The sequence below is a fragment of the Saccopteryx leptura genome, chromosome 9 (assembly GCF_036850995.1).
Source record: "Saccopteryx leptura isolate mSacLep1 chromosome 9, mSacLep1_pri_phased_curated, whole genome shotgun sequence".
Lineage (NCBI taxonomy): Eukaryota > Metazoa > Chordata > Mammalia > Chiroptera > Emballonuridae > Saccopteryx > Saccopteryx leptura.
Window position 1 is genome coordinate 93181448 of NC_089511.1, and position 26769 is coordinate 93208216.

The 26769-nt window shown below is 50.8% G+C and overlaps 1 protein-coding gene across 3 annotated transcripts in view; it reads right to left on the reverse strand.

Moving 5' to 3' along the window:
* Nucleotides 1-7308: 7308 nt before the first annotated feature.
* The window catches only part of RASGEF1A (RasGEF domain family member 1A), a 76083-nt gene continuing 56622 nt past the window's right edge, over nucleotides 7309-26769 (reverse strand). For 2 of the 3 annotated variants that reach the window (XM_066349546.1, XM_066349544.1), the window contains 12 exons: nucleotides 17737-17937; nucleotides 16402-16524; nucleotides 14411-14548; nucleotides 13336-13557; nucleotides 12617-12691; nucleotides 12188-12280; nucleotides 11681-11783; nucleotides 11516-11595; nucleotides 10639-10830; nucleotides 9668-9836; nucleotides 9213-9285; nucleotides 7309-8986 (listed from right to left, as the gene is read on the reverse strand). In XM_066349546.1, the coding sequence (XP_066205643.1) occupies nucleotides 8962-8986; nucleotides 9213-9285; nucleotides 9668-9836; nucleotides 10639-10830; nucleotides 11516-11595; nucleotides 11681-11783; nucleotides 12188-12280; nucleotides 12617-12691; nucleotides 13336-13557; nucleotides 14411-14548; nucleotides 16402-16524; nucleotides 17737-17931 (1488 nt within the window). In that variant the 5' untranslated portion in view covers nucleotides 17932-17937 and the 3' untranslated portion in view covers nucleotides 7309-8961. The remainder of the gene's footprint in view (nucleotides 8987-9212; nucleotides 9286-9667; nucleotides 9837-10638; nucleotides 10831-11515; nucleotides 11596-11680; nucleotides 11784-12187; nucleotides 12281-12616; nucleotides 12692-13335; nucleotides 13558-14410; nucleotides 14549-16401; nucleotides 16525-17736; nucleotides 17938-26769) is intronic. The other variant, XM_066349545.1, reaches the window with a different exon arrangement.

Below are 26769 nucleotides of genomic sequence, written 5' to 3' on the forward strand. Positions count from 1 at the left end.
TAGTTGTTCATTGATTGCTTTCTCACATGTGCCTTGACTGAGGGGCTACAGCAGAGTGAGTGATCCCTTGCTCAAGCCAGTGACCTTGGGTCCAAGCTGCTGAGCTTTGCTCAAGCCAGATGAGCCCACACTCAAGCCAGCAACCTAAGGGTTTTGAACCTGGGTCCTCTGCGTCCCACTCCGATGCTTTATTCACTGCGCCACTGCCTGGTCAGGCTGTACCACATCTTTAAACAATCCTCTATCAAGAGACACTCTGGTTGTTTTCATGCTGCGATGACCATGGGGGTGCATGTATCTTTGTGAGTAAATATGATCTGAATACCTCAAACATATCTCTGCTTTTCCTGGTTAGGTCTTTAACCTAAGTAGAAGAGATCTTTGTGAGTCTAACGATTGTGTTTTACTTCATTCCAGCATCACCTTACTATATGGTCCATATTTTACCCACTAATCTGCCAAACCACTCTCATCTGTCAGATGTCCACCCATTCACAGGTCTGATGTGGATCTTCATCTGTTCAATCAGGCTTTCTGTCTATCATCATGCCGTTAGATTACAGTCTAGATTACTGTAACTTGACACAAATTATTATCTCTGAGAGTTAGTCCACTTGCCATGTTTCTAAAGATTGTCTATTTAAAGCCTACTTTCATGTATGTTTTAGAATAAACTTGTTAATTTTCACAAAAAACCTTTATGAATTTGATTGGAAATTCAGTGAATCTATAAGGTCACTTTGGGGAAAATTCATATCCTTTATGCTATAGAGTTTTCCAATCCTTGATCATGACCCATCTCTTTAGGTCTCATTGTCTTAAGTTTTATACTTTTTACACAGTGGCCTTAAGAATCATTTTTAGATTTTTCCTAGATACTTTTTATTTTTGATGCCATTGTAACTATCTCTTATTTTTATTGCCTATTGCTGTTGTTGAGCAAACAAATTGATTTTTGGTAATTTTGTGTTCAGCACCTTTGCCAAAAAGAATTCTAAAATGTTATTTCTAGTCTTTTGCATTTTTTCCGTTATATAATCATATAAATCTATGCATAGTGATATTTTGCATTTTTATATTATGTAATCAATCATGCATTTATGAATAGTGAAATTTTTGTTTTTTTAATTTTTATATCTTTATTTTTTTGTCTTTGCTAATTGGGATTTTTTTGTACCATGTTGACTGGCAGTGACGATTGTGAGCTTTCTGTCGTGTTCTGATGTCATGGGGAACACGCACGGTGTTTCCTCACTAAGTGTGCTGTTTACTAGAGGTGTCTTTGTAAAAACCCTCCATTAAGTTAACCAAGTTAACTTCTGTTACTACTTGGCAAGTTTTTATCATGCCTGAGAGCATCTATCAAGTACTTTTACTTTATTAAGATGATCATATGATTTTTTTTATCTTTAATATGTTAAATTGATGAAATGAGTTAATCAGTTTTCTGAAGTACCCTTGCATTCCTAGAATAAACTACAGTCTGTCATGTGTTATCCTTATTACACATTGCCAGATCCATTTGCATACATGTACACACCATGTGCATATCTCTGTATGGGTGTGTGTGTATATGTATTTCAGCTGTTTTTCATTTATGTCAATGAGTAAGAGTGTCTCTAACTTGCCTGGGCAGTGGCACTGTGGATAGAGCATTGGACTGGGACACAGAGGACCCAGATTTGAAATCCTGAGGTTGCTGGCTTGAGTGCAGGCTCACCAGCTTGAGCATGGGGTTGCTGGCCTGAGCGTGGGATCATGCTCAGATTTTCTTTTTCTTCTAGAGTCAGTTTTGATTGAGTTAATTGAGGTAAGGTGACATTTTCTAGGAATTTATACTGATAAGTTTGAAATCTTAGAAGAAAGATACAGAGTTGATTGCAGTATACTCTTATTACCTGTGTAATATGAACAGGACCTATAGTGATAGCCTCTCTTTTGTTTCTGATATTGTTTACTTGTGCTTTTTTTATTAGCTGTGCCAGAGGTTGACAAATTTTTTTCAGTCCTTTCAAATAACTGGCGTCTACAAGCCACGTATGACAGAACCAATTGCTTCACATACTCTTAACATGGTATTTTCAATGTTTTTAACTTAGATTTTTAAATTCCTGTTGGGTATATAGGGTTGGGCAAAAGTAGGCTTATAGCTGTTCATATAACAATACAATAATTAATAAATAAGAATGCAAGAATAAACTGTTTCACATACAGCAGTGAGCCTACTTGTGCCCACTCCTAAGTAGAGTTATTTGGTTGGTTTTATTTTATTATCAAGGAAGTGATGTCAGTTACCTTTTCATATGCTTATTGGCCATATATCTTCTTTTGTGAAATGCATGTTAAAATATTTTTTTGTTTTTTAGTTCCCTTTTTATTTTATTTACTTATACTTATTTATTTTTATTTATTCATTTATTTATTTTGACAGAGACAGAGAGAGGGATGGCAGGGATAGACAGGAAGGGAGAGAGATGAGAAGCATCAATTCTTCGTTGCGACACCTAAGTTGTTCATTGATTGCTTTCTCATATGTGCCTTGACCAGGGGCTACAGCAGAGTGAGTGACCCCTTGCTCAAGCCAGTGACCTTGGGCTCAAGCCAGCAACCTTAGGCTTCAAGCCAGCAACCTTTGGGCTCAAGCCAGAGATCATGGGGTCATGTCTGTGATCCCATGCTCAAGCCAGTAACCCCATGCTCAAGTTGGTGTGTGTGTGCTCAAGCTGTATGAGCCCACACTCAAGCAAGGACCTCAGGTTTTGAACCTGGGTTCTCTGTGTTCCAGGCCGACGCTCTATCCACTGCACCACTGCCTGGTCAGGCTTTTTAAAAAAAAGTTAATCCCAGAAGTTACTTCTGTATTATTCTAGATGTGAGTCTTTTGTCAGATTTAGATATTGCAAATATCTTCTACCAGGCAGGAGAGTATAGTTGGTTCTTTTTTTTTTTTTGTATTTTTCTGAAGCTGGAAACGGGGAGAGACAGTCAGACAGACTCCTGCATGCGCCTGACCGGGATCCACCCGGCACTCCCACCAGGGGCCACGCTCTGCCCACCAGGGGGCGATGCTCTGCCGCGACCAGAGCCACTCTAGCGCCTGGGGCAGAGGCCAAGGAGCCATCCCCAGCGCCCGGGCCATCTTTGCTCCAATGGAGCCTCGGCTGCGTGAGGGGAAGAGAGAGACAGAGAGGAGGGGGGGGTGGAGAAGCAAATGGGTGCTTCTCCTATGTGCCCTGGCCGGGAATCGAACCCGGGTCCCCCGCACGCCAGGCCGACGCTCTATCACTGAGCCAACCGGCCAGGGCCTATAGTTGGTTCTCTTAATGTTATCTGTTAATAAACAAAACTTCCTAATTTTAATAACGTATACTTTATCAATTTTCTTTCTTTTATGGCTAGTGATTTTGGTGTCCAATTTTTTAAAACAGTAAAAATTTTTATATTTTCTTTTAGACATTTTACTGCCTGCCTTTAATATTTGGATCTGTGATATATCTGAAAGTGATTTTTGTATATAGTATGCAGCAGGAGCCAAATTCATCCTCTAGAAGTTTTTTAGTAACAATTTGCTATGAGCAAAATCCATTTTGGTGTGTAAATATCTTTATCTTATTTTAAAATATGTTTGAAGGATATAGAATTCTAGATTGGGGGACTCTCAGACCCGGGCTGATGTCACTTGTTTTCTGGCGTCAACTCTTTGTGTTGTGAGTGAGCTATCATCTCCACAGCTGATTTGTAGGTAATCACTTATTTTTTCTTTTTTATCTCTGTTCTGTGTCACTTGACTTATAGGTGTGCAGATTTATTTTTTTCTGATCCTGCTTGAGATTCTCTGGGCTCCTTAAATTGTTGCCTTTCATCGATTTTGAAAGATTCTCGGCTATTAACATTTTCATTTCTGCCTCATTCTCCCTCTCCCTGATAACACATGTTAAATGTGTATCCTCCGTGCCTCTCAACCTGTTTCACTTTTCCCAGTCTTTATCTCTGTTACATTCCTGTAATTTCTTCATAATTATGACCAAATGGATTTGGGAAAGAAACTTTATTTGGTCATTCTAGAAATGAAAATGAATTTTTGAAATCCAACAGGTGGGTTTTACAAATTAGACACAGCTAAGGGAAGACATTTTTTAAACTAAAATATAGATGTGGGGAAAACAGCTGTGTTAGGCTTGCTTGCTGGTTCCCCACCTGCAAGCACTAGGCACAGTCAGTGCAGGAGCGCATGGAGAAACTCACATGTGTCTCTAGGAAAGCTCTGGGTGCTTTCAGTCGGCACTCTCCCAGATCACTCTCCTGCCACGGTGAGGTGCAGTTCCTTGACCCCCTCCGCTGCCACTGTATGGGGCAGTTTTCCTGATCCCTTGCCCTTCGCTGCGAAAGTTTTCCTTTGCTTATTTGCTCACCTGACTCTGTGAGCCTCCAGTAAACAGGAATGGCCTGATGCTTTCCAGCTCCACCGTTCCTCTACCGTCTCCCCAAATCCAGTATCAACCAGCCTGACCTCAGCCACCAGCATTACAGGAGGTCAGAACCTTTTCTTCGACAGGGTAACTTAGGGACAGTGCCACTTTAGGGCCACATTAAACTCGATCTTGGCTGGACTTTTTTTTCTTTTTACCACTGTGATCTGTGCTACAAGACTTAAGGAAATTCACTGAATTGTGATTGCAAATTATTAGAGTTAAAATTTTCCTCATCTTCAGGCTGAGGGTAAATACAGGTTTGTGGAGTGTTTTATTTCAGATTCACTGTGATGCAGAGAGGTGCCAGCTTTGTGGACAAGGTCTCCTTTCTGACCCTTCTTCTGAAGCAAGCCCTGGACTTTCTTCCCTGCCCCACTGTAGACTTGGAAGTGGAAGCTCAGGGTCTCTGTACTCTGGGCAGAAGCTGGCCTCAGTGCTTCCCTAACCCTCTGGGCTCCTGCCTTCATGGGGACGGTTTCAGTTTTGCATAACTTTGTTAGCAGGTTTCAGCAGGCGAGCACTATGTCCTTCATGCTGCGAGAGGTGGACAGGAGCTCGGCTCATCTTCTATACCTCGCTTCCTCCACAGGGGCTGCTGGTCTGCACCTGAAGCTCTACTGTGTGGGGGTATCTTTGTGGGGTTCAGCAGCTCTTCACCTTCCTCACAGCGTCATGGCTTCCTTTTTGGAAATTAAGCTAGAAATTGTGTTGTCATAATCTGAGGTTACCAGCCTGGAGGTGAGTTTCTCATTTAGAAAGTAGTTTTGAATCTGAAATTTGTGTAAATGTATGGAATGGTTAAAAACACGTAAGTTACTCTTGGGTAATGTTAGAATATGTGTGTGTTGCTGTTCCTTTGAGGAGGGCACTTAAAATCTTGCTTCCCTTTCCCCAAAAGGTTCTTCTCTGCAGGAGGAACAGCATTGTGTCAACAGAGGGACCACTGCACGTGCTTAGCTCACAGTGCCTGCTTCCAAGGGACCAGGTGCCTGCTCCGTGCCTTCTGTCATTGCAGCCACCCTGCGAGAGAGAGCAGCAGCCGTTCAAATCATGAGACAATGTAAGGAAACAGGATGTCCCAGGGTACCCAACTGGGAGTTGGAAGCTAGAAATCGAACCTTCTTACACTTAGCCTGTTTTGCCTCCCCTAAGGAATCTAAACACCCATGTCATATACAGGTGTAGTAGGTGACTTCACGTCTTAGCTTTGTCACAGAAGGCTCTGTGGCCTTCAGTGAGATCCTTAGCTTCTCTTCCAGTCACATCCGATCTGTGACATAAATTTGTTTCTGAAATGTGTGGCAAGTGAAAGGTAGCATTCAGTCATCATGCGATGTTATTAGGAACTGCACACCATGCTGGTCACTAGCCACACAGCTCACAAGTGGCTCCTTCCCAGAAAGAGCCGAGATCTAGCGCATGAGACAGATGCCAGCAATGCAGTGGAAGGAAGGTGGGGCCTGGACAAGCTCAGTGCCTCACCAGGAAGACGTAGGAGGCTCTCCCACAGTGTGTGTGGGAACAGGGAGGTGCAGACTGTGGCGTGTTGAGTGTACTGTGCCAGAGAGATAGGGTACCCAGGAGAGGTGGGCTGTGAGGGTGAGCAGGAGCTAGTTCCTATAGAGCCTCACCTGCTGGAAGAGCTCCTCAGGCTTGCCTGAGTCCCCGTTTCCCACTCAGCAGGTGTACAGTGGGCCTGAGCATCAATTCCAGAAAGGTCCCAGTGCCGCTCCTGCTGGTCTGGGACCCACACCCAGAGCACGGCCTGGAGGGACTGCCCTAGGGGTGAGCAGGAGAGCTCCAGCCAAGCAAGCTCACTGTCCACTTGCAGCTCAAGCTCCGTGTCCAAGACAGACCCAAATGAGCTGTCCATTCTCAGACGAAACAGGAAGAGACTTCCAAAATTAACTTTATCAAGAAATTAAGGATGCCATTGAATTTAAAGCCCTAATAAGTGGTATCATTTATCCAAAACTTATACTTGCAGGTGTCCTCATTTGCTCCAAAGACCTGAGCACCTATTGTGTGCTGTCCACTCCAGAGGCCCTGGGGGAAGGAGGCAGCCTTCTGTCCAGTGCTGTCCGATGCTATTTAAACATGCAACCACAGCTGGCCTGACTACGTCTCAGTGCCCAGTACCTGTATGTAACTAATAGCTATTAGCCTGGACAGTGCAGCTGCAGAACAAGCCCTCTCTACAGGAAGTCCCCTGTTAGGCAGTGCTAGTCTGGTGGGTGTGACAGGAAATGGGCTGAGCTGGCCTTAGGGTAAGGTTTGGTGAGACAGGCTGGGAAGAAGCAGGTGGGAGTTTGGCTTCCGTTCTAGTCTCTTCTTTTTCTTTAATTCTGCAGCCTCTCATGTGCCCTTCCTAAATCCCTTTTCTTTAGTGCTCTTGAATGTAACTCATTATAACAGAAAGAGCCCCTTCTAGAACTGCGTCCTGCAAATTGCTCTTCAGAAAGATGCCAGCAGGTACCGCATTTCCCCCACCCCAGGAGAGACCCACAGTGCTCACAAATAGTTAGTTCTGATGTGTCCTGCAGTAGAGCAACCTTTACAATCCTGTTTAAGTTGGGGTTCCCAAACTTGCATGACCATGTCACACAAGCAGCTTTTAACATCTTTTGGGATCATACTTTGAGGAAAGCAGGACAGGAACAGGCCACCTGAATAATTTTTTGTTTTGCATTATTTATCTGAAAAGCCCTTTGTCAGAATGTGTCATGTGGATGACAGCTACTCCTAAAAAACCGTGGTGGGTCCGGCAGTCTTGCCGGCCACCAGCACCGGGCTGTGCAGTCACACTGGCTGCGCACAGAGCAGGCACGTAGGGGAGCAACATGTTCTTTATTGATGCAAGTGTGTCCAGTCACTCAACAACTGACATGCTGCGTCACAGTACAGCTCTACACTTACAGTTCATCGAAAAATACCAAAACATCATAGTTAGGAAATGTATCCAACTGGGAAGATGAGGTGGCAAACACAATATGCCAGGTATGAGGACCCAGTGGTGTGTGCATGATGGAAAAGTTCCTTGGCACAGGTACACAGAAGATGTCCTAACAGCATATTCCAAATATATACTCTCAAGTTTTAAGCCTTTATCTCAAATACATAAACAAAGCATTATGTACTATCAGTATACAATATGTACTATCTGAAACATCTGAAAAGTACAAAAACACTGTGACAATACAGTGTAAATATTCTTGCTCCACCTAGAGCTAACGGTGACGTCCACAGCACCTCGTATCACCAGACACCTCCATCCTGAGGCCGCGTCCGCACATCTCCGGGCCTCCCAGGCGCTGTGGGAAATACCTCGTGGGGCCCACTGGAGGCGTCCGAGGAGACGGGGTGCACAGCAGTGCAAGCCCACTGTGAGGAAGGTGGAGTCAGCCTGGAGGGCCCACCTCCCACTTCCCAGGTAGCTGGACGTCGCCATCCCACAATGAGGAAGTCAGGAGTGGAGTGTGCTCCTTGAGTTTGGGGGTGGAAAACACCTCCAAGTGACAGGCAGCTGTGTGTGCACAGGCTCCGGCAGGTGCTGGCCTGGCTAGTTTCCTGTTTCAGATGCAATTAGGGGAGGAGGCAGCTGTCCACTGGACACTGGTTCATGCGTGGTTCTTTCCACTTGGTGGTTGGGTTTCAAAAATGGCTTAACTGTCCCCATCCTAAGTCTATTTAGTGTGTTCTTCATTACAGCTAAGCGTGTCTCTCAGTGACAGCCTGGAAAACTGCCCCTGCCTTACATCATTTTAGGTTTCCTGTATTCCTAGAATGCAGCTGATTTACCAGACATATTCCAACAGAAAAATGTGCTGCCAGGTGTCCTGTGGCCCCGCTCAACCCCATAGATCCCTGACAAAGGAAAAGAAAAATGTGAGCTTGGGAAAGCCTGCACTCGGAGGGTTGCCTCCAGTAGTGTGCACAGGAGACCTCCTGCCTCCCGAAGCCTTACTGGAACCTGGGCCCTCCCTGGCACAGGCTTTGTGGGCAGGCGCCTGCAGTCCAAGGGGAGCTGGCACAGTGCCTCCTACAGCACACAGTCAGAGTGGCAGGAGGCGGCCCCCAGCCCCCTAAGGCACTAGCCCGACAGACACTGGCTGGAAGGGCGTCCAAGCAGGCAGGGTACACATTGGTTTTGGTTGGGTTTTTTATATATTTTTCCATAAGATGTGAATATAATCAAAAGTAGAAAATAAAAATCTACATTTCATTAAGACCAAGATTTTATCATGGATGCCATCTCCCGTGACACTCTTTCCCCACCCTCCCCGAACCAGGGCACTGCCCTGTTACTTAAAATAAACAAACAAAACTTTATGCCAAAGGCTGATGCATGAAATAATTAACATTTCCCCCCGATAAAAGTTATATACAAAATAGACCCCAACCAGTGAGGCCACCTCGTCTCAACCCAGGTCAAGATTAAAGCTTGGTCCATGTGTGTGCTTCATCCACGTCTGCAGCCGCCTCCACACCTTCAGGCTCTGTTGAGGAGAGTGGTCCTAGAGGTCGAAGGGCAGCACAGTCAGTGTGAGCATGCAGACTGCAGGCCCAGCTATCGGGAGAGGCCCGCTCTCCAGGGACCAGCAACCACAGTCGGTCCCCGGGCCCCGGCCTCCTTCCCAGAGGGAGCTGCACCGGGGTCCCTGCTTTCCCTGGACTTAGTTCTCCCCCTTTCTCGCGTAGAGCTGGTCTGGGGGACTCCCGGCTGGCCCCTCTCACCCCTACCTCAGGGTCTTCCAGCTGTCCTTTTCCATGTGGTTTTCGGGACCTTCACTCTCAAAGGAGGCGATGAAGAGCGCTGGGAGACAGAGGGCCCTCAGCACTGTGTCCATGTGCATCAGCCCACCACCGGGTCAGGTATCCCTTCTCACCCTCACTCCAGGGCACAGCTAGGCTAGCAAGGAACTCCCGGACCAAGGGAACAGTGCCCTCTGGCCTGGGCTCATCCACACATTGTTGCTGTGTGCGGTTCCAGCCTCAGGCCCAGGGCTCCCCGTGACTGAGAAGCTGCCTGGCTCTCTCAGGAGGACTTGGGGCCTGGTCTCCTTTTGACTCTATCTTTCATGTGAACTGCCCACACCCCACTCTCACAAACTCCCCGTCAGCTGAGCTTCCCTGTGTAACATGGGGCCCTGGGTGAGGGGAGTCTGGGGACGTGGACTACATGGGGGCGGCCTCACCTTCCTCACTGTAGATGGGTGCCGTAAGCAGGTAACTCTGAACCTTCTTGTCCTTTTCAAAGGGACACTCCACCTGGGTCCATGTCATGAACTCGTGGATCTGTCTGGAGATCTCCCAGAATTTCTGAAGAGCCACAGAACAAGCTGGGTGTTCACTTGCCACCTTAAGCTAGAAGACTGGTGAGTGGTAGGGCTGTGTATTCTGGGGTCTGCTGCTCAGCCCCTGTCCCAGCAACAGGACAGTGGCCCTGCCCAGCTGGCTTCATGGCCATGGAAGCACTTGTCAGAGCCAGCAGGTGTTCCAGGACACACTTTCCCGCCCTCGACTTGGGCCATCGTGATGGCAGCAGTCTTTGTCTCCCCCCCCCCAGCTCAGGGACCCCAATAGGGCCCCATCTGTGACCCAACGCTGAGGCAGGCATGTCAGCCAGCAAAGTACCACTACCCAGGACACTGGGATCTCACTCTGGGTCCTGGGTGGGAATACGTAACTCCTTCCCACCCCTTACCTGTGTGAAGTGAACACTGAACCACCTAGCTCCCCTACACCACCCCCGTCACCTTTGTCCTACCCTCCTGCCCTTGGCCAGACAGGTCTCCACTTCCATCTGGAATTCTGTTGCCTCCTCCTCCCTGCTTCTGTCCCTCCTGCCTGAAGCTTTCCTGATTCCCACACCCCCAGAGGTGGCTCCTTTGTCTCCACGTGGGGTCGGTGTTGGGACCAGTGTCCTGGGGGGAATGTATGTTCCCCGTGGCTCCGAGCCCTATAACCAGATCACCCACCCAGGAGGGTAGGGCCAACCTTACACCTCAAGATCAAATAGTATGACCCACCTTGGAACCATCAGTCCTAAAGACCTTTTGCCACAGGGCACGGTCTTGCTGCTTGCCCAGCCCTGAAGGAGTCCCCTGCCCTGTGCTCCTCTCCTGGCCTGGCCCCTCCCCTCAGATTGCTGTGGGGCAGAGCTCACCTTGAAGTTGATATGCCCATTGGGCAGATGGGTGGCGTGAATTTTGTGCAGGAAGTAGATGTCTTTAACGAAGAGGTTGAACACAGGAATAACGATCTTCTCCCGGCTGCTGTTGGCCCTCTGGGACCTCTGGGTGGCCCCCTGGAGGGCCGCGCGGTAGTTGCAGAAGTTGCTAGATGGGTCCATGTGGTGCTGTGGACAGAAGGTAGGGAGCCGCACATGGTGGGCAGAGCAGAAAACCAGGTGAGGGGCGTGATGTGTCCTCTCTGAGCCACTCAGGCTGTCACCCAGAAAAGGCCTTCCTTCCATGGAGGGAGCCAGGGGCGCCGTGCTTAGCACAGGCCCCAGCCTTGCGGGTTTGGTCTGACATAGCTGAGTGTCCCTGCTCTGCTGAGCCTGGTCTCCTTCCTCTCAAAACCTTCCCTCATTCCTCTGCTTAGACCAACACCTCCCAAAACTGACCAGCTCCACAGACACGTTGCAAAAAAATGGATTTTGTAATCAAACATATCTGGGCAAGGCTACACAGGAACTCCCCTGTCAGCCCCGGGACCACCCAGATGACCTAGTGCCACGGAAAGTTGGGCCAGGGTAAGGTCCCACTGCTGTTCAGTCAGCAGCAGCCAGTGCAGGACTTGTGAGCCCACCTTTGTCAACTCTCTACCGACTACTCCCCAGAGCTTGCTCTAGGCGAAGCCTGATGACGAAAGTCAGGGCTGAGGAGAGTTCAAACATCTGGCCTTCCAGCATGACCAGGTCAGGCAGGCTGCACAGCCCAACACCAGCCGGCACTGTGGACAGAGGTCCTGGCCAGGGGCAGAGTGGGAGGGGAGGCCCGCCCTCCTCAGGCCAACACAGGGTGAGGCTGGGTGCCTACCTCCAACATGTCGAACTTGGCCGTCTTAACTTTGGACCATGTTTTCTTTAGCCGAGCCACAGGACTGAGGTTCATGCCAGCTGCAGAGGGCAGAGGATGGCGGGCAGGGTCAGGATGGGGGTCGGGGGACAGAAGCTGCTGGGAAGCCCAGGCCCAGGCGCTCACAGATAATGGCCATCATGGAGTTGAAGTTCCCGATGTTGAAGCACTCCCGGGCCACGTCGATGAAGAACTCCAGCACGCGGGTCCTGTGCTTCTTCTTCACAACCTAGAGGCGGCCGGCAGCTTCCCTGTGAGCCCCACAAGAGTTCCCCCACACCGGGCCCTGGAGGGAATCTGGCGGAGCTACGCAGGGGCCCACAGAGCTGTTGGAGCCATGGTGGGGGTACTGGCAGGCTGCAGGGGGTGGGGGACACGCAGCTGAGGCATCTCCAATGTCAGGCAGAGGACAGGAGGGCAGGCAGAGAGGACGAGGGCCCCTGAATGAGCTCACAGACTGTACTGGGCACAGGGTGCACTCCGCAGATGGGGACGGGGTCAGCACTGCCAAGGCTCTGGCAATGGAGGCTTCTCATCTCCACTCTTGAGTTTCACATCTGAGTGTCTCAGGCAGCACCATGAGACTGGGGAGGAGATGGTGTCGCCCTGCCTGTGTCCACCAGCAGCGCTTACCCGGCACACCTCCGTGGCCACTAGCATGCTGAGACAGTTGAACCAGTTATCGTAGGCCTCCAGGCTGTGGGTCTTGGTCAGGTCCCCTCGGCACTGGGGAGGACAAAGCAAGTCACAGGAAGCCCAAGAATGCTGCCAGTGGGTGTTGTCCAGCCCTGCCTTGCCCTGCCCCCAAATGGAGGAACGGGAACCTCGGCCACAGGAGGAAACAGTGTACGGGGGGCAAGTGGACAGGTCCTTGGCTAGCTTGGGTGTCTAGGAAGCCCAGGGCTAGTCTTAGAGGTCAGGCTGGCTGCCCAAGTCCCTGGGACCCACATCCAGGGAGTCGTGAGGTCAGATACCAGAGATGCTCAAGTGTGCTGGGTGGGGTCCACACCCACCATCCATGGGTTTAGGTGCCAGGCCCATCCTCCAGCTACAGCTCCTTACCCTGTGCTTATCCCGGGAGTCCATGTGGGTGATGATCTGCATCAGGTCCTGGGGGTGAATGCTGCTGACCCTCTCCTGGGGCAGGAGACAGTGCAGAAGTGATTAAGTCCTGGGCAGGCCCCACACTTGGGTGGAGGATATGTTTGGAGCAGCAGTCAGGATTCGCCTGCAGGTGTGCTCAAGAGCCCTTCCTTGATCAGAGCACCCAGCCAGTGGGCAGGTCCTGCCAGGGCCCCCAAATGTACCCCACAGGTCTGGAAGGCCCTCCCAGAAAGGGAGGGAACAAGGCCTCAAGGGAGGGAGGTAGAAGCCCCAGGGCAGTGGCTTCCCAGTACAGGGGACATTCCCAGCCCAGGGCAGAAGCAGGATAAGCTGACAGAGTAAGGAAAATGGCTCTTCCCTTCAAAGCCCCTCACCTCCTCCCTGGCTGATCTTCCACCCTGAGGCCGCTTCAGTCCTCAATACCCCGTCCCCTCCCATTAACACAGGGATGCTGTGCTCCTAGGACCCAAGCATCAGGAACAGAGAAACCTGCTGTTTAGGTGGACACACACCAGCCAGAGGCAGTGATCAGCTGGAAAGTAGGCTTCCCCTGATACCCCAGTCTGCCCAGCGAGAGAAATCCTGCAGTGCTTATACTGAGAAAGGTGCCAGGACCCAGCATGAGCATGAGTAGAGGCTCCCAGCCCCATCCTGGGCAGGCACACTGCACCACTGACCAGTTCAATATGAGTCAGCTGCTGGGCCAGCACTAGGGGGTCACAGCATAGGGCCAGGATATCCTTCTGAGTAGCTGGCGGCTTGCCCTTGAGGATGGGCCCTTTGTCCACAGCTGGTGTGCGGAGCTTCTCCCGAAGCTCCTGGAGTTGGCTCCGGGCAGCCAGGGACAGCAGCAGGCTCTGCATCATTTGGGCAATGGCCTTCTTCACCGTACCATTCTCCTGTTGGGTCAGGAGCAACAAAGGTGTCCGTGTGGGCCAGTAGCAAAACCACTACCTCTGGCAGGACCATCACCTCTCCACAGACATGCCTGACTTCAAACTTTAGGTCTTTCAAACCTGCCATCAGCATTTAGGCTTGACAGAGAGGGGTACAGTGCAGGCTCCTCTGAAGCCTTCCAGAGAGGGTGGCTTAGCAGGCTGTTCTATGAGAATGAGATCTGAGGACCAGAGAGGACAGCCTGAAAACCAACTTCACTGGAAGCAAAGGTGGCCAGCAAAGCTACTTCTCAGGGCTGTCCCATAGCAAGAGGGAAGAAGGCATTCAGAGGGCTCCTTCTAGAGCCAGCAGCCTTCCCTCCCTGGTTGGGGGCAGACCTAGTCCTTCCTGCCAAAGCTCTCCCTAGGCTCTTTGATCCTCTGGGCAGACGGGCACTGCTGAGCACATGGAGCACCATCTTTGTCACGGCGCAGCCAGCCCAAGCTCCCTGTCGCCCTACCAGGTTCCATCTCCACTGAAGGCACAAGCAGGCTGGGAACCAGGAAAGGTTGACAGGCTCTTCTCTCTAGGCCCCCACTCTACCCGCCCAGAGCCCCAGTGAAGGTGAGGCCAGAGCTCATTCCATGTCCTCAGGCCAAGGTCTTCTCCCTGCTCAATGTCTCCCACATGCAGAGCGGAGTCTAGTCTGTGCTGCTAACATGAGAGAAATGACCAAAGGGAGACCCCCAGCTGTCCTCCTGGGGGAGTTATAGGAAAGGGTACCACATACAGAGCTATCCCTAAGGAACCCCCCCCCACACACACACACACACTCACACACCAAGGAGCTCCATCAGAGTTGCAGGAGGACCTCACCTCATCATACTGCATGATCTGGTGGGTGATGGCCTTCAGTTCGGCCATGGCCTTCTCATCCTGGAAATCATAGGGGAAGGCCTCTGTCCATTCCTTCAGCAGCTGTGCAATCTTGGCTGAGAAAGACTTCAGCATGGCCTGGGGTGGTAGGGCAAAGAGTGAGGCTTGACCCACCAGAATGAGTGACAAGATGACAAGTGGTATACCAAACCCCCCAGGACCCCTGTGCTGGTGCAGGAATGACCCCTAGCTGGTCCACCTGCAGTTTTATCATACCTGCTTTGTTTCATACTCCCTTGCAGACCCTGAGAAAGAAGATACCAAGAAGGACCCCTGCTTAGCTAACTGGGCTCAAATTTTAAAAAACAGCTTAGCAGCCATTTCTACACAGGGATCTCTCACCCAAGCCATGCTTCAGGGAGAAACCTGCACTGATCTGCCTGCCTGCAGTATGCTTCTGCCATTTGAGCCAGCCCTTATAAAGGAGTTGCTGGAATTGTATTTCAGCCAATAGAACTGATGCATTCTCTACCCAATCAGGGCTGCTCAGCTATAGCATCTTCACCCACCAGTCAGAGCAGCTCCATTCTGACCAATCAGGACAGTGTTTTTTGAACCAATCAGATTGTAAGGATTTGGAGTCCTCATTTGCATGAGGATGGACCAACAAGGGCAGGAGCTTCTCTATGTAAATCAGCTCCACACTTGCTTAGGAGGATATGCCTTCTCTTCCCAGTAAAGATGGTTTCCTGGCTGGATCTGAAGCACCAGACAGCTGGCCAAAGCACCCAGAGCTGCCTCACAGCTGTGTCACGGCTGCCTCATAGCTGTGCTGCTTCATAATTGAGCTCATCACTTCTGAACTGTTCTCAGCTGTTCTATACAATTGAGTTGCTTGCACTGAATAGTTTATTTCCCCACGAACCCCCAAATTGGGGATTCTTGTTGGCATTAAATTGGTGCCAACAACCATCACTTGGCACCCATAAGTCAGCATTCTTTTTCACTTAAGTAAATTCATTTTTAAAAACCTGCCTCATCACTGCCATGGCATAAAAAGCTAATTTTGTCTGCTATAGTTTGTTGATGTAGTTACCCATCAACAAGAATGCAATGAAAAGCTAGCAAATTCACTTACAGTAAATGAGAGGCTCTTGCCTGCCCCCTCAGGTAAAGCAGGTTAGCAAGTGCTGGGGAGGAACACAGACCCATGGAGGCAGCCTCCTCCCCATTTTGTGTCATTAAAGATGGTCCTGGCACCCTGCTGTGGCTCCAGGAGAGGAGAGGAGGTAGTGCCAGGTGTTTGGCTAAAGTATCCCCCTGAAATGCCCACATGGAACCACCACCACCTCTGCCCCTGGCACCTCCTGTGCTGCCACCACCACTTCTTGCCCTCCCTGATCACCTGCCCTGCCTTCCCAACCTGGGCCATTCCACCTACTGGTGGCCAAAACTGCCCTCAGGGCCAGGCTTCCAGAGGACCCAATATACCCCAGCCCTGCATCTTCCCAAGCCTCTGCTACCTGTAGCCTACCTGACTCTGGCTGCCCTAGCTCTAGCTGGTCCTTTAGTGACAGTTCCCCATGCCTGGCAGAGCCTCTCCCAGCCGGCCCCATAATCCCATTGCCACTGTTTCTGGCCAGAGTCCACTGCATGGGCATCCCAGGCTTTGCTGTTATTTCCTTCAGATGTAGCCAGGGCTCCATTTTGAGGGTCCTGGCACTGGTCAGGAGAGCTGACAGAGCAGTCCACTGGGGCCCTTTCTTGGGGGTGAATGGGGGGGAGTGAATGCTCACCAGCAGCAGTTACTTCTGCATTCTGGGAGGTGAGCACACCCCAGGTATGCCAGGTGGCCAGAAATAAGCAAACCTGCCTGCCTCAGGAAGGGCCTCAGGCCAAGCTCAGCCAGACCCTGTGCTGCCTGCTGGCTCTGAGCATGCTTCTCCTGGAGCAGGGGTGACAGGGGCAGCCTCCAGTCCGCACACCTTTACCTTCTCAGACCTGGCCTCCAGCTGCTGCCTCTGCTCCACGGAGATCTGCCCCACACGGACCAGCAGGTCATGAGGGGACATGAAGACTCGGGAGCTCAAGAGAAATGTGAAAATGTATGTTCTCTGAAGAAAGGAAGAAGAGGGAGAGAGGGTGACATGAGGTCAAGCCTGGTGTAGGCCCCAGGCTGCTGCTCTATCTGGCCCTGCTGGCTCCCAAGCCCAACGTCACGAGGCGGCAGCCATGGTTTCTGCGTGGTCTACTTCACCCCAGTGGTGGGATTCAAATAATTTAACAACCAGTTCTCTGCCCTAACGACCACTTTAAGTATTAAAAAATGATATACTGAAAGGTAGTTTATTATTTCATGCATTTAATACTTAAATAAAAATAAAAGAGGTACATAGAACTAGATTATAAGAAAGAGTTTTATTTTTTGTATTTTTCTGAAGTGAGAAGTGAGGAGACAGAGACAGACTCCCTCATGCACCCAACCAGGATCCACCCGGCAAGCCCACCAGGGGGCGATGCTCTGCCCATCTGGGGCATTGCTCTGTTGCAACCAGAGCCATTCTAGCACCTGAGGCAGAGGCCATGGAGCCAATGGAGCCTTGGCTGCAAGAGGGGAAAAGAGAGAGAAAGGAAAGGGGGAGGGGTGGAGAAGCAGATAGTCGCTTCTCCTGTGTGCCCTGGCTGGGAATCGAACCCGGGACCTCCACACGCCAGGTCAATGTTCTACCACTGAGCCAACTGGCCAGGGCCATAAGAAAGAGCTTTAAGATATTAATGAAAAACATTAAATAATACTTGACAAAAACAAACAATAAAACTGTTAAGATATTTCCATATTGCTTCCTGATTGGCATCCTCACTTGCAATTTTTTCACCAATGGACACAATATACATTACTATGGACTATGGACGCTTAGAATATACTGTGGCACAGATGAACATTAAAAAAGAGTAAGGAATGTAAATTTGTGATTTCCACATTGGGCGACTGTCCAGGCACCCACCTTAGAACCCTGACTACAAGTGCCATTTTAATAAGTGGTTTGCAAAACTCAACAAAAAATTAGGTATTGGTTCTGCTGAACCTGTGTGAACTGGCTGAATCCCACCACTGGGCCTGGCCCTTTAGACTCCTCTTCATCCCCCAGGACCCCGCCCATAACCTATATCGCTTGCTTGTGCCACCAGGGCCCTCTTCCCCTTTTTGGAGGCCACAGGGAAGTCATACCTCTCCCCTGATCCTCCCTCCCCAACCCAGAAGCAGTTACCCCTGGAGCCCAGATCTCCCCCACCAGTCCCCACTTTCTCAAGGCCCAGGCACTCACATCAGGGTAATGGTCCACTGTGGGGACCAGGTGCTCCATCAAGGCCTCCAGGGTCCCAGAGATGAGGCGTCCATCCTGGAAGATGAGATCCCCGGAGCTGCTGGCCACGCCTCCACACTCCCCCATGTTGGGCTGCACCAGTCCACTACAACTGGGCCCAAGTATACTGGAGAAGATGACGGATGTCTGGGGCATAGTTTCCTATGAAGGAGGAACAAGGCTATGAGACATCCCAGGAGTCTCCCCCGGGTCCTCCTCCTGGCCTCATGGTGAGTGGTGTGCCATTAAGACATCAGCTGGTGTGGGCAGGCCTGCCACCGCTAGGTGTCTGATAACTGTTTCTTCATTACCTATCCATGCACACACCATGCCTCCTTCCAGGCACTGGGACACACAGAGCCCTGCCTCCTGGGATTATATCACACTGGGAGAAAAAAAAACCATGGAGAAATACAATGCCAGGAGGAGAGCTTGAGCACGTGAGGTGAGGGATGGGTCAAGGCAGCCTTGGGTAGGTGGCATTGAACAGGTGGATGGCGTCGGCGTGGCAGCTCTCTAGGAAAAGAAAGAAATGTTCTAGGTACAAGGGACAGCAGGTGCCATGGCTCTGAGGCCACTGTATGCTGAGGGATGAGCAGGGAGAGTGGTCTGAAACTAACAGACAGGCTGACCCCCAGGGGCCAGAGTGTGGCATGCAGTCTCTCTACAACAGGGAGTGTGGGAGCTCTGAGTACAGCAGTGACCTGACTCAGGGGGAAGGTCACGTTGGCTGTGATGTGAGACCAGGTGATGGGTTTTGCCATAACTCAGGGAGACCTTGCTCAGATCAGGAAACCAAGACAAGTGGCATAGGGAAACTGAGGCAGATAATTAAATGGCCAAACAGTTTACAGCCATCTAGTAAATCACAAAACCCCAGGTTCCCTAAACAAGGACACTGAAGATGAAATGGTTTACATGTCTCCTCCCCAACCAGAGGGAGCTTAAATCATCCTACTCACAAGAGATGGAAAACAGAAACCCAATTAGTGTGATTTGTGCCATCCACACCCAAGAACAGAGAAGTCAGAGGAATATATCTCATTTGGGTATATCAGCATAAAGCTGAGAATATTCTATTGAGGACCTGCCCTAAGACCACCCCTAACTCTCAGCCTTTAAAACTCTCAAGAGGAAGGACCTAACCTGACCTGTGGTGGCGCAGCGGTTAAAGTGTCGACCTGGAACACTGAGGTATCCAGTTCAAAACCCTGGGTTTGCCTGGCCAAGGCACATATGGGAGTTGATGCTTCCTGCTCCTCCCCCGCCCTTCTCTCTATCACTCTCGCTCTCAAATAAATAAATCATAGAAAAGCAAAATTAAAAAAGAGGAAAGACCTCTCAGGAGCACGCCTGCATGCTTCCCCCCCCCCTCTGCTTCCCCCTGTTGCCCCCCCGGGGTGTCACCTCTTGCTCCTGAGCTGCAAGGGCCCTTCTACTACCTCTATAACTCTCTAAATAAACTCTAAACTTTCTCTTATAACTTGAGTTCTTAACTCTGAAATTTTTTCTTTGCTGAACTCAAGAACTGAAGCCTAGCCTCGCCGCCAGCATGGTAGCAGCAGCGGAGGAGGGGAGAGGGGCTGATTTTGGAGAACGTCAAGGATGGTCTCTGGCCCGTGTGACTGATCTGCCTGGGGAAGGCATGAGGGTGGGGTTCGAGGAGACACCTGGAACTTGTCAGGCATGTTGAATTTGAGATGTCCGTTAGACGCAGATGTCTGGGGATGGGGTGTGTCCGGGCTAAGGCTGCCCCCACCCTCGGGCTGTGTCATGGAGCAGAGGGTTCCCACCTCGCACTGCAGCAGTGCCTGTGCTGGAAGTGCTCGTGCAGCCTGGCAGTCTGCAGCCCTATGACCCACTAGTTCCTCATTGCCTAAGGCAGCCAGCGCACCTGGTAGGGGCTGCATGGGGATTTGCCAGCCTCAGGCCTCCAAAGCTAGTGCTCCCTCTTGCTGGCCTGGTGTGGCCTGATGCCCCCAACCCCTCCCCCTTACTGCAGACAGTCCCACCTTGGGGGGCAGGGGGGCTGGTTAGAGTGGAGGAGATAGGCCTCCCTGACTGGGCAGGGCAAAGCCAGGCTATGCCCTCTCCTGTTACTGGCAAGCAGATGCCCTGCCCCAGAGCCAGCCTCCCCAGGCAGCCACATGCCCCTCCCTTGCTGGGCTGGGCACCTCCTCATGCTTAGGAGGATGGAAAGTGCACACCCCCTCCCTGGGCTCCTTGACCCTCAGTGCTTGCCGTTGATGCCGCTGTCCCAGCCCTCGCCTGCTCTCTGTCCCAACCAGGGCAAGACTCTAGGCCAGTGGTAGTCAGCCTGGTCCCTACCGCCCACTAGTGGGCGTTCCAGCTTTCATGGTGGGCGGTAGCGGAGCAACCAAAGTATAAATAAAAAGATAGATTTAACTATAGTAAGTTGTTTTATAAAGATTTATTCTGCAAAAATCCGACATAAAGTACTTGGTAAGTAATTATTATTATATGCTTTAACTTGCTGTAACTCTGCTTTATAGATTTTATAAAGTAAAGTTACTTCCCTACTTTATAAATCACCATTACTGTGGAACTGGTGGGCGGTTAGAAAATTTTACTACTAACAGAGATACAAAAGTGGGCGGTAGGTATAAAAGGGTTGACGACCCCTGCTCTAAACCATCCTGGCCTCACTTTCTCCACTGTGCAGAGAAAAATGTAGCCATGATTATTTTACTGCCATGAGAGATCCCGGGGCTGCTGTCCTCCAAGGAGGGCACAATGAGAACAGACTCCATCCCAAAGTACATCAACTGAGCCTCCTGGCCAAACATCTAGAGGCATCTTAGAATCCTCTGGAAATCCTTTGCAAGGAGGGCAAGAGATCAAGGCAAGTCCCCGTGAAAAGGAAGGATTGGAATATCCACAGCCCATACTCAGTGCTGCTTCTCTCCCAGACAGGGGCTAAGGCTCGGAACACACCACTCGGCACACACTTGGACCCTGCTGTGTTAGAAACCCAGGGCTGGCCCTCTGTCTGAACTCTACCAATCCTCCTGGGGTCCTGATGCCGTGTAGGCAGAGAATCACTGATCTGAGCAAACCCTGCATTCTTTAGATGTTTAAAGAGAAACTCAGTGGGAAAGAAATTGGCTGAGGAAATTCGAGGGTTTCCAAGTCCAGTACAGGTGTCACTACCTCCAGGAAGCTTCCTTGGGTTAATCCCTAGACTACTGATGCACGTGGTTAGAAATGGCCTTTACATCCTCCTGCCCAGCTGGAGCCTGGCCCATGATGCTCAGTAACCATTTGTTACACTGAAGTGAAATGGCCCAGTTGGGCTTCCCAGGCACATCCACACCCTCAGTTGCTCTGCTGCGCCTTCACTGGCTCCCGGGCCACCTGAGCCCCAGCACCTCACTGGACACCCATGTGCTGCGGGCTCCTTCCCCAAGATCACGGAGTTCTAGTTTCAAAGGTGACCAAGCATGATATCCTCTGTCAGCTGGACATCCTGACCCCTAATTTCTTCATCAGAGTGGGCATTTTTTGAGCCACTGGCCTCTCCTGCTGTGGAGGTTGCAGGCTGCTCTGGTCAGGAGGTGGTGAGGGAGGAGCACTCTAACATCCACGTCACTCACACTCACGGTCCCTGTAGGCTATGCTGGTTCAGCCTGCAGGGAGACCCATCCCAGTGCTGAAGGGACTGAGCCAGTGGGAGCCAGACTGGAGACTCATCCCCACACCCCTGCTGCCCACAATGGGGTTTGAGCTTAGCAGGAGGCCAGGGTGTTGAGTTCTGTGCTGGGCACCAGCTCACAGGTAACCCACACACTGCCCGTGCAGCACCCCACACACTCATCTCTTCTGCTTAGGGCAAGTGGCCCCTCCTGCTGCAGCTGGGCCAGCGACCCACAACTGAACTCCCCAACTGCACAAAATTCCATGTTTGTCATTTTAAATGACATCACTAGAAGAGTCCTTAACGTGTACGTAAATGCACAGAAAACATCTGGCCACCCACAGCCACACTGACTACAAAGCTTCCAGCAAGGAAGAGGCGACATTCACTTTCTGTTCCAAACATTTATAAACTATTTGGTAACTTTTCTAAACATCACATATAGTTTTGTCACTTTTTAAACAACTGTTGTTTTAGTACAAAGAGACTCAGTTTTGAAATTAGCACTTTGTTAAAGGCATATCAAAGAGGCAGGGGCCCCAGGGCTGGGCCTGTGGATGTGGGCATGGTGTTCATCCAACAGGCCACTTATGAGGATTGGCTCTGAGGCCAGGGCTGGAATTCCCCTGGGGATGGGCAGAGCCCACAGAGGCCTCGGGCAGACCTTTCTGACCAGATGTCCTGCCCATATGTCACTCCTCTCCCCTCCTCTGCGCGCAGAGCACCATGAGTACCAGGGACCCCCAGAGACCTTTCCTTGCCCCACCTCAGTCCCCAGGAGAACCCAACCTCACCTGGCCATGAGCACCAGGCTCAGGAACAAGTGGAAGGAGGCAGGTCCCCTGAGCGGGTCCTCCTGGGCAGTAATTTAGGGTTGCCTCGGGTTTGAATCCCAGCTCTATCACAAACCAGCAACTTGTTCCTGAACAATTCTCACCAGCCTCAATTTCCCCAGCTGTTAATGGGGATTTCAGGACTACCCCTGCTGAGCCCTCTGGCAGCCCTGCTGGCCACCACACCCAGCCCTGTGGTCCTTTCTGTTCTTGCACTGACGACCCAGCAAGAGAAGAAATCACAGCTTCTGGCCACACACATGGGTGATCTTACCCCCACGTGGCCCCCTGCTCAGAAAAGGGCCACTCAGAGCAGAGCAGGAAATCTGGGCTCCCTGTTGGGAGGGAACACACAACAAGAGCAACCCTAAGAACACAGTAGCTAAGACTGAGTGCTTCACAGCCACCTCCAGTGACACCATCACAAGCTGAATCATATCCTCAATCTTCACGATGACCCTACATGAGAAGTATTGATACAATCCAGTGGTCGAGGCCAGGTGGGTTGACCTTGGCTTCTGGCAGACCACAGAAGAATCACAGAATCAAAAGGCATGGGAGCACTTCCGTTTATGGGATTCTCGCATAGACAGGAGAGCAAATGCACCTGGGAAAACCACTTATCAGGGTGGTAGGCCAGCAATCAGGAAAACCAACCCCTGCGGTGGTGGGCGAGTGGTCCACACCGAAGAAAAGCACTCGTAGTCTTACATAGGCTGTACACACACGTCTTTCTGCCACATGCTCACGCACTAATCATGCAAAGTGTTTACAACCGGAAAACCAGCAAGCAAGCCTAACACAGCAGCTTTCCCTACAAGAAGCCATTCTCTGCATGCTGCAGCTGAGGACACGGCACAGGGCCCCAGGTCACACAGCGATACAGCACCAATGCCAGGATGGCAGCAAAGGCAGCCAAAGGCCTGATCATCAGAATCATCAACCCTTCAGAGTCTGATTTTCTTCATCTGTGCCATGGGCACAAGGCGCCCTACCTCAGAGATCTGCTGGGAGGACTAAATGAGACCTCTTTGGAAAATGCTATGAACTAGACACAGAATCACCACTCCCCGAGGAGCCGACTCTACTGCCCTGACTGCTCAGTGCCCCCCACAGGCCATGGGGCATACCCAGGACACAGAAGTGCTGGGTTGCTCTTGATGCACAGGCTCCCAAAGGCCCCAGAAATCCAGGTCCTTCAAAGATTAATAAATGTGTCCCAGACCTGCAGTATCACTGGAGACTTTTCCACGGTGCACATTCTGAATCAAGACTGACTCTTCTCTGGAGTTTTAATTCCTCTCCTAAAACTTCCCCGACCAGCAGCGCCATCACCTGATTGACTGCTAAAATGCAGGATGCAGGACCTCGAGTTCCAGCCCAGGCCTGCTGGGTCGAGCTGGACATGTTCGGCACATGCTTGTCCCTTTGAGAGGTTTAGCTTGCAGGTAAGGAGCATTGGTTTCACCTTGCCAGTGCCTCTCAGCTCTGGCTGCATACCAGAAGCACCTAGGAAGTTTTAAAAAAGGCCTTTGACCAGCCCCCCACGGCATGATTCTGATTTCACTGGCCTCGGCTCTAGCCTGGGCATTGCCATTGTTCAAAATTTACCAGGCAAAATGGGGGTCAGGAAGCACAGGGAACTTCTCTCCTGCCTCCATGGCTTCTGACTTGGTGGAGAATTCAAGAAATCTCCCAAGGTCAGGCCCAAGGGGTAGGGAGGATGGAGCTGGGGTGGGCCAGCCTTCTGCACCTGCAGGAGGAGCCCGCAGACCGTGTCTCTGGCCCAAGTCAGCTGGAGCTGACCTTGACAAAGCAGCAACCCTTCTGGGAAAACTTGGGGGGCAGGTTTATACCCAGCCTGCCACCTCTGACTCCTTGCAGCCCCTCCTCTGTTCAGGCAGGAAGGCAAAAACCTTCTAATTAAAGACACGAGTGGCTTACAGCCAGACAGATGGAAGTGAATCACCCTCTCCTAGAAGCGGGGACTTGCAAGCTTCCCACCTCCCACATAGGGCCGGGGCGGGGGGCACAAGGGGAGGCCCAGGTTCAGGAGGGAGGGACCCTCCTGCCAGCTCCAGAAAGAGTGACTCTGAGTTCAGAGGCAGCAGCCATGTGCTTGTTTCACACGTGGGTTTACTTGGTCTCTGGAGCCACCATCAAGAAAGGGGAGGTCCTAAATATCTGCAGGGAGATGATGTCAGAGTAATGGCATCATGAGAGCTACCCCGATCTCTTCCCTTGAAATTTCAAGAAATTTAACAGCTATAACTCAGCAAAGGAATCCCAGCTAGGCTCGCAGGCTTGCCTTAAAGATCTGCGCATCCTATCCACTAAAGGCGAGGAGGGTAAAAAATGGGGGGGGGGGAGATAAGAAACACTCCCAGTCAGGCTCCAGAGATGGAACAGGCCTGTTCTATAAGCTTTCATCTGCTGGGAGGAGAATGAGATTGGGGGAATTTGGTGTGATACTGAACTAAAGCAGCAGAATGAGGGGTCAGCCCTCAGCCCCCACTCAAACAAAGACACAAAAAGACATGTGTGCCCCCCAGCCTCCCAAATACTGCTTTCCTCCCCCCTCACAGGTACAAAGAGTGGCAGAGATATACTGCACAGCTGAAAAACAGAGGGGCTCCATGTCTGATCCCCTACTCTGTTGGGACACAGTGAGGAGCACCCTGAGGCCTGAGACCTCCATTACTAAAGCCATAAACCCTCACAACACACCCCACCCATTATCACGACTGCATCCCCACCTCCATCATCACAAGAGCAACTTCTCAGTAGAGGTCAGCCTGGGATTTTACATAGCTAAAACTTGTAACACAGCACCACCTACTGGAAAGACAAAAATCTTTAAAATTTTATTTTCTTCTAATTGTTTTTGTTATTTAATTTTTATTGTTATTGTTTTCTTTGTTTTTGATTACTGTTTTTTATTTTGCTTGTTCTCTTTAATTTTTAAATTTAATTTTTTATTAATTTAACTTTTAAATTTATTTTTATCTGTTTTTTTGTTTTTTTGCTTGATTATTAACAATACTACTCTCAAATGCAGCCACAGCAGAAATAAAAATACCAGGGCAGCAAGATGGCGATGGAGTAGGCAGACATATTAACATCCACCTCCCAGAACCAAAGTGGATTACAACTTAATTTTAAGAACCACATCTGGAAAAACCAAATTTGGACTAAACTAAGAGGACGCTTCAACCAAGGAACACTGAAGAAGCCACACTGAGACTTGTAGGAAAAGCAGAAACGCGGAGAAGGCTGCCCCACTCCCCGGAGCGAATGGCAGCCCGGAGAGACTCACGTGGTGGGAAGTGAGTTTAGCAGAAAGGGGAGGGTACTAAGCCCCAGGAACAAAGCCACAGCCTAAAGCCCCAGAGCCTAGAAGAGGCGTATGGACAGTATTTAGCTGGAAACAAGTCAGGATACTGTTTGTGAGAGAGATTTCTCAGACTCAGGATTCTTCTAAAAGAGACCGCACAGAACACCTCTTTCACAACCACTCACCCGGGACTCCGGGGGACGGGGAGAGAGGAGAGGACTGGAGTAGCAGAAAGAGAGTGTAATCTAGGAGGCACAGGGAGAAATACTTTGAGGGACAGCCACCCTAACCCCTGGACTGAGTCAATCTGCAAATCTGAAGTGAATATTTCCCCTGGAACCAGCAATACCAGCAAAGGAAAGCAGGACACCAGCGAAACAAGCTCTCTCACGGCACTTAGAGCAGAGTTGCTTAGAAGAAGGGAGTCATCAGGAATACAGTATTGAGTGCTAAGGTCTGAGCTGTAGTGCCCCCACCCACACTGCTGAGGGCTCACCACTGAGGGCAGTGGCTGGACATGAAAGCACAGTCCTGTCAGCGGGGGCAAAAGCCGGGCCGGCCACGACTGAGGCCCAGCATGAGCTTGCCTGGTGGGGGCGCAGGGGATGCACAAAGCGGTCCAGCCCAGCTGCAGGCTGGGTGAACAAGAGAAAGGGCAAGGCAAAAGCTGGAGAACTGGTGGAGAGCCATGGCTGAGCAGGGGCATGCAGCCCCAACCCTGGAGCCGGGTCTTGAGGCCCTTGCGAGCACAGGCCCACCTGCGGGGGCAGGGTGAAAGCCAGAAATGGGCAGAGCCTAGGTGCAAAGCCCTACCTGTGGTGCCATGGCTTGCAGCCCCAGCGTGGAGCGCAGCCCCACCTGAGGGGCTGGGGTGAAGGCCGAGGCAGGACAGGGCTTGCAACCCGGGCATGTGAACACAGCCCCACCTTTGGAGGACAGGCAGAAACCGCAGTGACTGCCGCAGTGGGCCAGCGCCAGCAATGCCCATATTCGAATGCAGCAGAGGGGGTGGCAGGCCTGCAGACAGACCACACTTAGGGAACACAGAGGCTACACCCATTGGACTCCTGTGGCCACACCCTTCTCATACACAGACAAAATGGGAAGGCAGAAAAATTCAACCCAAATGAATCAAGATAAATACCAAAAAAGAATTGAATGAGTCAGATATA